Source organism: Eretmochelys imbricata, chromosome 4, assembly GCF_965152235.1.
Source record: "Eretmochelys imbricata isolate rEreImb1 chromosome 4, rEreImb1.hap1, whole genome shotgun sequence".
Lineage (NCBI taxonomy): Eukaryota > Metazoa > Chordata > Testudines > Cheloniidae > Eretmochelys > Eretmochelys imbricata.
The window spans coordinates 54,784,958-54,796,945 of NC_135575.1; the positions used below are offsets into that span (position 1 = coordinate 54,784,958).

General features: G+C 41.9%; 1 protein-coding gene across 1 annotated transcript in view; it reads right to left on the reverse strand.

Moving 5' to 3' along the window:
- MAML3 (mastermind like transcriptional coactivator 3) overlaps nt 1-4,635 on the reverse strand; it is a 354,680-nt gene extending 350,045 nt beyond the window's left edge. The window contains exon 1 of the mRNA XM_077815259.1: nt 3,319-4,635. Coding sequence (XP_077671385.1) covers nt 3,319-3,774 — 456 coding nt within the window. The 5' untranslated portion in view covers nt 3,775-4,635. The remainder of the gene's footprint in view (nt 1-3,318) is intronic.
- Nucleotides 4,636-11,988: the final 7,353 nt, after the last annotated feature.

Sequence of the window (11,988 nt, forward strand, 5' to 3'; positions counted from 1 at the left end):
GTATGTGTCAGCACCACCTAGTGGGAGGGCTTGATGGGGCCCAGGCTACCTCCTAACAGCCTTAAACCAACACAATCTCTCTTTCTCCCTTCCCCCAATGTCTGTGAACTTGCAAAGAAAGAAGGGGAGAGAAACACACTGAAAATTACTAGTTCTCCTTGGACTGTCTCCCTCACTTGATAAGAGAGAGAGATTTTTTTAAGTGACCAGAAGAACAAAAAAACAATAATAGCAACAAGACAGAAATACTGTTCCCTCTTGCATTTGTTTATTACTTGATCCTAGTTGTTCATTTCTCTAATGACTGCATCACGTTCAAAATCTGCAGCCTAATCTAAGGGCTGAACTGAATAATGGCTCTGTGTAAAGATAGTGCTACACTGTAAAATATTAGGTGAGACGCGAGATTATGTCAGTGTTTTTGCTGTAAACTCCTATTTTTAAAAAGATTTAAAACTTAAATTCCAAATGAGAGTAAGGGAGTAACACATTTAAAGAAAAAAAATCAGTTTACCTGTTTTCACATGCCAACAACAAAAATCAAACCCTAAACAACTTTGTGTAGTTTTTGTAACTAAAAATATGTCACACATATGAAACATGAACTTGGCAAGTGATTATTTGATAGTATTAACTATTTTCTGCACAACTGAAACACACACACACACATCTCTAAACAAAGATTTTAAAGTTTGAAAAGTAGCTTTGAAAGGATCAATTTATCAGATAGAAAATCTAACTCTTTAATGTGCATATTACACATACTACAGACCACAGTGTATTTTCAGTCTTTGGGCAAAACTCACCAGCAATAATATTCTGTGAGTGAAACAAAGCAGAATTTGTCCCTACTCTTTGCCATAACAATTCTCTACAAATGTTTAACTTGACAAGAACATTTTAGCAAATATGTTCAAATTTATCTTTTTAAAATATTGCACATAAAAACATTTAAATTATATGATTTAACAGAAAAACACATCTTTATCTTAACAATGGATTTAATAGCTAACTCCATCACTACATTAAGCCACTCTTTCTTTTTAAGTTTTCCATCATGAAACAAGTTGTTATGAGTGTGGGCTGCAACGGAGTTTCTTAGCTTTTTGCTGGGTGTCACGACTTTCACAATTATCAAAACACCCTTTTTTATTTCTATCCTATATATTCCATGCAAAACCAAATAAGCATAAATGAAAACCCAAAGGTTTGGTGCTTTCGTGTACTTTTGGGAAGGGAGTTGCTACAACCTAGGTGCCTAAGAACCCAGTCAAGAGAGGTCAGACACTAATTTTGATCACAATGTTTGCACAACCAACCTCCTACATCATAGTTTTCTGGTGTCAGGAACCCCCAGAAAAGACTCCTACCCTCTGAGGTTAAAACCCCTTCCACAGCCTCTGGACCTGCAAAATGGAGAGTGTGTTTTGCGAAAGACAAACCAAACCCTAGGGTCTAGGGAGACTCTTTTACAGGAAACAACATAAACTCCACAGCTGAGCAGAGGGGGAATCGAATTAACCGAGTATTTAAGAGCCCGAAGCCTGTGGCCAGGAGGAGACCCGGAGGAAGGGGAGGAGGGTTTACAGAGACATGGTTGTGTATTTCTGGTGGTATCAGGAAAGCTACACTGGGTCCGTGAGGCTTTTCAGCTTCCTGTTTGCAAAGCAAGAGCCTCTCCCTGTGTGTCTCTCTGGATCTTCCCGGCTGTCCCCTGTACGTGCTCCCCCAGGTCGGGGGGACACGGGACTGACTGACGCTGTCCTGGGACGCTCTGGGCCGTGGGGAGACAGCGGGTGCGTGTCTGTCTCCCAGGCGCACCCCCGCCCCCGAGCCGGGCCCGCCGGGCTGCCTGGGGAGCGCTTCCCTGGGACACACGGCGGCGGGGGCGGCCGCTGTTGGGTCATGCCGGGCGGGGGGAGGGTTAATTCCTCCACCTCCTCGTTTTCCGGCTGCTTATCCAGCGGGCCGTGGGGCGGACAAAGCGTCTCGGTCGCTGGGAGGGAGGCGGCCGGCGGGCTGGGCAGCGGGGGCGGGAAGGGGCTGCCCGCGGGCTGGCACGGGCTCGGGGACCGGGGGGGAGGCGGGGAGGGCTTGGTACAGCCCAAGATAAACAAATGGTCCCTCTTCACGTGTGGGGCGCCGGGGAGCGCGGCGGCCCCGCCCTGCCCCCGCTTTGTCACTGCCACCGCCGGAGCCTCCCAGGGCAGGGGCGGGACGTGAGCGGCTTGTAAACCGCGCGGCGTGATCGCGGCTCCCTCCGCCGCTCTCCCGAGAGCCGGCCAGCGCCATGCGAGGAGCAGCCGCCCGCCGCCGAATGGCTAACGCGGGCGCGTCTCCCCGCGCGGCTGCGCCCGGCAGCGCAGATTCACGCTCAGGCGCTCATTAAAAGTGCGGACTGTCACCGGGCACACGCGGGGGGGCTCGCAGCAAACCCCTGCTCTCACTCAGCCCGAGACCAGGTCCCGCGCTCCCCAGCACCCCTGTTATTACTCCTCACCCGGGCAGGCTGGGAGTGGGAAACTCCACTTCCTGCTTGTAGTTACACTCCTGGCAGCTCAGCGCCCGCCCCCTTCGCTGTGCGCTAAGCCTCTTAAACACAAGGAAACTTTAGCACGATATTCAGCTGAGTGGCGGCTGCTGCTGAAGGGACTTGGGCTCCTGCACCCTGTCTGGCAGCGGAGGCGAGAAACCTGCCAACTTTTCTGCCTGTTGTCTCCAGCCTGGGAAAGCCATCTCTTACCTTCCCCTTCTGCTGGGTTTAAACAAGCAGCCAGCATCTACGCACGCACACATACACACACACTTACTTTTTCGCTCCCATTTCAAAGCTGATTCACAAAACTCTTAAGACTTTGTAAAACCCCAGGGGCTGGTCCATTACATGCTCCATACTCTTCCCCTTCTCTTCTTCTGGACTAATTCTTCCTGCAGGGAAGAGCTATGTCAATTTCCCCTTCCCGTAGTGGATCTAATAACCTGGGTGGGTTTTGGAGGGTGGAGCAGTGTTATTTTAGAAATATTTTTCATCTGAAAGCGAATCATGGTCTCAGCTATCATGGGAAAGTTTCCCCTCCCCACTTATTTTTACAGTCTTAAGAGTCTCAGCCAGCTCTTACCAGCCCCAACATTTCTCCGACTTGCACTGTGCGAAGAACGCTTGGGTCCTGTGCCTCACTGCATAAGAGTAAACTTTACTCTCCTCTCTTTGCTTTAGCCAAGCCCCTCTCCATCCCCCCCACCACCCCAGTCATAGCTCCTGTTCAACCCAGTCAGTAACTCCGAGCGGACAGCGACAGCCCCATCCCCGTCCCTTACCATGATCAGAGTGTGGTTCCTCTGCTCGGCCGTGGCAGACTCAGCATCTTGCTGCTGTTTGCTCTGATGCTGCTGTTTGCTACTCCCGCCGCCGCCGGTGCCCGATTTCTTGGCCCTTTGCTCCAGGGTCCTCTGGTAGAGGCTCACCGTGTCTCTGCGTTCCAGCTCCAGCTGCTCCGCCTGGGCTTGCTGGTACCTGCTCTCGCAGTTGATATGGTGCCTCCTGCAGCCCTCGATGCGCTGCCTCAGCCTCTCCACCACGGTGCTGTGCTTGGGAATGCCGCCGCCGCCGCCGCTATTAGTATTGTTACTGGGAGCAGCAGCAGGAGGACCGTGGGGAGTGTTATTAACCCCGATACCGGCACCACCAGCCCCGCTGAGGCCGCTGTTCAGGTTATTGTTGATGCAAATACTGCTGCCATTCGCGGCAGCAGCGGGGGCTGCAAAATCCCCCATCCTCTTCCCCGGGCACACTATTTTGGAAGAACTTTTTATCCTCCCTTTCACACACACACACACACACACACACACACGCAGCCTCCTCTGGGGTCCTGAGGTGATACTTTTTAGTGAACCATGGGGGGAAACACCAACAAGTAGAAGGGAAAGAGCGATCCCAGGTGAATGTTTTTCTCTTCCCCCAGCCGATCCTCTACGAAAATCTCCAGTATTTATATAAAAGAGCAAAAGAAAAAAGTGCTAAAAGGTTATCATCACCACATACACAACCGTAAAAAGAATCACAACAAAGTGAGCAGCAGCAATTCGGGTTGCAAACTCCAAGAGAGCTCAGATCAGTTCCTGCCCTCCCTTTTCTTTCTTATAATCCATTATTTCAAAATAAATTCCAGGAGTTTTCCGGAGATTTTGCCAAAGACTTCTCTCCCCATGTATAAATATAGAGAGAAACACACGCACCCTTCCACATGCATGCACACACAAACACATACACACATCCAGCAAAGGCATACGCTGGTCACACACAACACACGCACTCACACTCCACAGCATCAAAAGACAGGCAAAGCTGCTTTCTTATTGTATTTTCCTTCCAGAAAAAAGTTTTGGTGTTTATGCCGCACCGTGTTCTCAGAGTACTTTGGCTGCTCAGTTGCATTTCAACAGGAACCTAAATAGCAAATCCTCAGGGTGGGGGAAGTAAACACATGAACAATCCGGGCGATCTGAAAAAGTGGATCGCAAAAGTCTTTGCAAATCGCCGAGCTGATACAGCCTAATGCTTTGCTTTGCTTTGCTTGCTGCTGCTCCTGCTGCCACCATCACAATGATCAAGTGCTCTCCTCCTCCACCTCCTCCTCCTCCATGCCAGCGGAGTGATATCAGGACAAGAGCTCTCAGTAAACACAGCAGCAGCTCCTCCAGGCCGTGAGGCAGACCCGGGGACAAGGTGCAAAACCCGGTGCGGACTCCAACCCAGCAGGAGCGGACATGGCAATCCCCCATCTAATTCCCCCCACATTTAGTACTTATTACCTTGCACTAGACGAGAAACCAGGGCTGCCAGAAACAAGAAAGATATGGGAGGGGAGGGGGATTGCAGGGCCCTCAATCAACTTCTGACCTCTGTGTGAGAATGTGCCTTTGTGCTTGATTCCCTTATTCAGTGCAACCTACTGTCTCAAGCAAGCCCAAGTTGTTATACATTTATGCATTATATTGCAGAACTTGTGCATGACCACGCAGAAACACTGGAGTTTCGCAGCCGTTGTCTATCGTCCCCATCCATGTGGGAAGGAAAAGGTAAATAAGCGAATGTTTTTTAAAACGATCCAAGCAACAAAGTCGTCTCTCCACACACACCCCCATCCACTTCCCCTCCTTTAAAAAAATAGTCAGGGGGAATAGACACTTAATGAAACTCTGTCCCCTCCTAGGAAGATATAGGAGATAACCTGCACTGAGCTAATGGGGGATACAAATGAGGGCAACTAGAAGAAAATTATTTATTCTTAAAACCCAGGTATATTTGCCCCAGAAATATTCAAGATTAAATACACAGGCTATTAGGTTAGAATGATAACAGATGTTAATAAAATGTTGTGGACCTTAAAGGCAATTGACAGCAGAAGTAATTAACAGCAAATAACGCAAGCAAAAAGATTGCAGATTTCATGGACTAGAACTGGAGGAAATACACAACTCTGCACAATCTGTAGTGGACAAACACAATACAAAACAAGTAGTAAACAATTCAAAAATTGTTTGTGATTTATGTCCCTCTTATGTTCAAATTGCTGAACAATGAATGCAATTAAAACAAGGAATGCTGACCCTCCAATAAAGACATCTGAACTTTCTATTTTAAAACAAGGAAAGAAACATGACACCTTGAGCAGAAACATTTTTCCAAGCGAACAGTGGATGCCTCCATATTCAGCACTGATGATTAACGGATCAAAAATAACATCCCAGGAACCTGGTTTTAAACCATTTCACAGACACAATAGTATTCAATGAAATATTTTAGCTAAATATCCTATTTTATTATTAGCTAGCAGCACAAGCCATGCTTTAATTGGAACCAGAACACTAATGTCCTTCTGATTCCATATTTTTCAAAAACAATACAGAATAATTTATTTAAGGTAAAAAAAAAAAAACCTCAAGTTCTAAAATGTAGCTGGAATTAAAGAAAATTTGGATTTCATGTATTAGTCATGAGATCTGATTTAAACCATCTTCATTTCTGGCCTTTCTGCAGATTAGCATAGGATACTATTTCTAAACCAGTATCAGAAGGAGTTTTCTTTCTTTCTTCATTAAGCATTTCTGCAATATGAAATTTGCCTTTTGAATACTTACTGTTCTCTGTAATTGCAACATATTATTAAGATGGTATAAGAGTATTTCATGATGGACAAATAAAATACAAAATTACTGCAGTAATTATTCCCTTCTTGCAGAATATATAGGGCGATGGGGTAAATGAGCGTAGTTTTTTCTCCATATTAAAACTTCAGCTCCAGAAATAACTTGAGAATCAGGCTGAAACTATTTACTACTCTCCATGATCAGTAGTTACATGCTCTAGAGCATGTAATCAGTTGTATCTCTTTTGCTCTGAAGAGACCAAGGACTCAGGTGAGAAGTTGAATTCCTTTCCCATTTACAAATAGCACTTCCTCTATCCATTTGGAAACACTGTATAACAGTAGACAGGAAACTCTGTTATGGAGGTCTTTATTAGTATTTCTCTGCCATTAGCCTCACAGGAACACAATATACTTGCAAGCATATGCCATAGGTGTGGATTGTGTCTTACAACAATATGAAAAGATAGGAAAGAACCAAAGAAAAGTGTCTGAAAAATCCATTTGTGAAAAAGTTAAGAAGTTTTGTAGTAAAATGGCAGCCTAGCAGGCCAAGGACCAGGAAGGGAGAGGGCCCTGCTCAGCTTCTGAACAGTGCTTCAGGCACTTCTCTGCAGCATCCCCTACAGCTCACAGACCTGCTTATTGAAAGATCTACTGAAAAGGGGCCTGATCCAAAGGCCATTGAAGTCAATTAAAAGACTACCCCCATTGACTTCAGTGGACTTTAGATCAGGCCAAGAAGAATGCTGGTAGCACACTGACTACCACAAAGCTACACTGTTTGCTGGTCTAAATTGCTTCTGTTTACTTCCAAAGGGTAAATAGCTCATTCAAAAAAATAGAGTGAGAGAGAGAGAGATGAATGGAAACTGGGAGGGAGGGTGGGGAATTATCAATGTTATACACATTTAAAATAATAAAAAACAGAAAAGAAAAATGTATATATTGCTTTGCCTTTGATGAAGCAGGCCAAATTCAGAACTATTCTAAGCAACTGCAACTTCAGTGACTTGAATGGGTCCAGACTGGATGTGGCCCATTATGTACAATGTGTAACACACTTTCTTAATACAGTAGTTCTCCATCTTTAAGTAATTTAAAGACGGAGAGATTTTATTTAGACTTGGTGAATTATTGTTTTATTTAATTTCAGTGCTTATGTACCATGGTACTAGGTGCTATACAAAACCTGAGACAGATACATTAATGAAAAAAGAAAAACAATGTGCTTGTTTTTTATTTAGTAATTTAGATCCTGATCCTATAATAAGCTCCACAAAGTCAGATCCCTGCACCTAGGCAGAGCTCCAAATTAAGTCACTGAGGACCCATGTAGCCAGCACTCATTGCTGGAGTGGGGCCTAAGGTGAGAGTTTCTTACAGATCACCTTTTTTTGGTGTACTTTATAGATGATTTCTTCTCTCTTTTTTAAATAGCCACTTTAAAACTATGCAGAACATTAATATATTTCATCTTTTAATATACATCTTTTGGTAGTGAACACATTCTTTTTAAAGTCTATGTTGAACTGTTGTAGAATTAGACTAGCATATTTGCTGTTAGGAAGTTTTTGAATTTTTCAGCTATTATATCTTGGTCCTGATAGGCTGTATAGCCTGAAGGCTGATAAGTTGAGTAGCATCATTTGGGATCTAGTTTATGCTAACTAGCTTTCAGTGTTAAAAGTTTTGCAAGTATATCAATCATTAGTATAGTGCAAAACATCTGAATAGAATCAAAATAGTGGATGCTGCTCTTAAGAGATTTTTTTGATTTGGGAGAGGTTTAACTGGAGCTGAGTAAATGTATATCACTATATTTCCTCACTCATTTCAGCACCAACAGTTGATGTGTTTATATTTTTCTGCATTATACCTATAAGAAAATACAGCATTATCTTCATATTTTAATATGGTCAGTTGAATCTAAGTTCCATCAGAAAATAATTGAAAACTGCTACCTAAATACTGTCCTATTTTATACTTGTGGTAATTCAGTGACCAGATTTCAAAAACAAACTATTTTCAGCTGGTGTTTTTGTTAGGGATTAGATTTCTGTATTTATTTTTTTGTGTAATTTTTAATCAAAGGATATTTATAAAGAGGAGTACTAACTTCTATAAACACTCAGGGCAAAGTCCTGAAGTTTTTAAACTTAATTTTTACTCAAGGCAAAACTGCTGGTAAGCTAATGCCTATGAGTGAATAAAAACTGAAAAAGAACTTTAGGATTTGGCCCTGATAGCACAAAACCTGAGAGGTCTCAGAGTGCTGCTCTAGTACTAACTGCTGTCATTAAAACAGATGTTCTCCATAACCTTGACCAAACAACTCCATTCTCTAATCAGAAAGGAGCACAGACTTGTTTATGGATTTATGATAGATGTGTGTGCCAGAACTAAGTCTATGACTGTGGACTTACTTTGTATGTAGTAATTTAGCTTGTGTGATTTTAAAATCTGCTTTATACACTTTCATGCAAATGTTATCTTTAGAAAGCCTTCTTAATAACTGGATAGTTCAAAGAAATATATATCACAATTATAAGTGATATGATGAATTTGCTGATGTCAGCAGTTGAACACTAATGCCTACTGATAGCAACTGACAGGACACTAATTACTAGTTATAGGAGACAATTGCCAGTTAAAGGAGCTATTCAGTGAGTTACAATTTTGAAAAATTATAAAGTACACGCCTGATTTGCAAAAAGATATAGGATATGAAAATACCACGCAAGTTCTCAAGATGATTATCATGACAGAGATTTGTCTAATTAGGAAGAATCTATTTTAATGCTGAAATATGAAAGAACCCAGCTGGGAGAGGAATTTAGGGGAAGACACAAAAACAACACTGCTCGGCTGACAGCAAGTACAGCCTAAGCTTGTTCCAGTGGCAGTTTCTGAAAAAAATAACTCATCTCAGCATTTAATCAATAATGGCTTTAGAACAATTACATCCTTACAGATAATCTATCTAGTCATATTAGTAGGAGGAGCTTCATAAATAACATGAAAAATGTGTTGTGTAAACACTCTTTTGCCTGCTGAGCTGTCTGCCCAGTAGTTGGACAACATTAAACATACGATAATGCAGTGAACACATGCATCACCCCGTACCCAAGAGACCACAGTTTAGTGCCCAGTGCTCCCAATCAGGTTGGGACCTGCAATTGTTATGGCTGCAAGTTTCAACCCAGAGCAGGCTGCCGATTAACCTTCAGTATGGTTGCTTGGATAGAAACCTTTCTGAAGGATTCTGCAGTAATTAAATGGCTTATGTCTAAATCGGTGGATGACATAGTAAGGGCTCCTCTGCTGGAAGACTAAAGTGGTATCAACAACTCAGTGCAATCACTGAATATAACTCCAAAAACCTGTTAACAGAGACATTTGGGAAATGTGAAAAAAACCTTTACTACACACAGAGAAATGTTCTGTAAAGATTCCTCCAGAAACATCATTTGGCTTCTGCTCTGTTTAACTGAACAGATCAGAGTTATCTCAGTTATTGCTGAAAACTATTTTACCGTGTGTTCCTTAAATACAGCTCTAGCGAAAAGGAACAATAATATCCACTGGAGAGCAGGGGAAATGCCACCATAAAGCTGGGGATGGATAAAAAAAAATACTTCAGAAAAGTATTTGTGAAACACAACTACACTTTAGCAACATGGCTGAAACTCACAAGACAGCTGGGCTAGAAATGAGTTCTGGCTTCCAGAACATCAAAAGCTGTAGGAGTTCTGGAAGTGATGAACTAAGTATGGTGCAAAAGAAATTAAAGTGTTTAGGGGAAAAGGTTGAAGTAGCTGAAAAGGAGAACAAGAAAGTGAAAAAACAGGCAACAGAGAAACCAGAGGTAGTTAGATTAACCATCATAAAAATAAAACCTTTAGCATGATAATCTAGAATCTAGCAATTCTTATAATTTGATGTAAATAATAGTGCTTTTAGGCAATTATTGGCATGTCTGTCTACCCATTAAGACATCATACTAGAGCAGTCAAAGCAATGCCAGGTCTTGAAGACCCATATTGTCCCTACTCTACAAAACTGAGACCTTGATCTGGTTTATCCCTGCACCTTCAGAGAACCCGAAAACCCCACTGATTGACGTCTGTAGGGCTTGGTATAGGCACATGGTCTGCCTGCATGCATCTCTTGGCAGAATTGGCACCTAAGAGTTTTCTGAGTTTTTCCATTTGTTTAGCTCAACATTACTACCTAAGGTCCCAATTCAAAAAAGGTTCTGCAATGGGACAACTCACATGCTTCAAGTTAGGCATGTACTTAAGTACTTCGCTGAATTGAGGCCTAGAGGAATAAGGGGAAGGAATACAAAATAGAATAGAGCTAGTGGCTCTATTCTGACTAGAGAGAGGCCACAACTGGAACTTCAAACCCAATCTCTAAATATTTTTTTGTGGGGGTCTCAGATTTAAATCCTCAGATTTAAATCCATCCCTATGTTGTTTGCTTCAAGGAAAGACCCAAAACGAAAGGGAGTCTATTATCTAGATTTTGTTCCTATATGGTCCAAGGCAGAAGTCTCATAAGAACAACAGATCTCATGAGATATTCAGCTCAAGAAAGGAGACATTCAGCAAGATCAGCTGCTCTTACAAGGTTTCCACCACCTGATTCTCCATGTCATCAGATGTGTTTGTACAGTGCCTAGCACCTCAGGACCCTAATCTTGGGTGGGACCTCTGAAAACTAATATAAATATTACATAGTCATAAATGAGTAGGTGAAATCTGGCAAGACTATTTGTGTTGTGGCTCCTTATATTTGGTCAACAAAATTAAAAGATGGTTCAGATTTATTACTGTACTCAAGGCAAAAATCCACGAGAATAACTCAGACTGGTTAGAAAAAGCCAAAATAAAACAGATATTTTAAAGGGTGAGTTTTTATTTGCAATACTAAGAGACCTGATAGTATAGGGAAAAACAGCTATTTAAACACTGTTGATGTGAAGATTTAGAGAAGACTATTTTTCATTTTCTTCTTTTTTGGGGGATTGGAGCTAGATCTGAAAATCCCAACTATTTATTTCTTTATCACTTACTTATTTCATGTAGCAATCAAAGTGAAAACTATCTAAAGCCAGCAGTGAGGAGAGCAATGAGCAAAAAGGATTTAAAAACAAAACTAAAAAAACAACTGCTTTTATTCTTTACTGCATGAGACACTGTTTCAGGCAGATTGGATAGATTTAAAAAAATATTATTTATTTATACAGAAAGTTTAATAGGTTTACAAATCCTTGCCAGGTTAATATCAGAAACAAAAACCAACAATTATTACAACTATGAGCTCTTGTTTAAAGAGACATTATGCAGAAAGAGAGATATCATTACAACACCCATGACATGTCATTTTTAGTGATTTTATTAAACTGAGTGAAATCTCTGATTACGCATATTTAATAGATGAGGCATGTCTATCAGATGTTAATATTCAAAAAATTGGACACATGCTGGAGGTTTTGTGTTTCTTTTTTTTTAACAGGTGAATGTACTTTGTCCCAGTACTGACTAAACTGTAACCACATATCTAAGTATCCATTTGTCCTCTGTCTATTTTGCTGGGTATGTAATTGGTGCATTAATTTTTCCATAACAACCTCCCATATTATTTGAGCCGTTCCTCTACAGTTGGGACTATTTTTCTTTTTCCAACAAGAGGCTAGCAGTAGCCTACCACATATGTGCAGATGAGAGATTAATTCTTAATTTCCTTTTGTGTGGCTATTTTTAAACCTACATTTTATTGAACCAAGAGTAGCAGCCACAAGACATCACATGACATTTCAGATAGTACTATA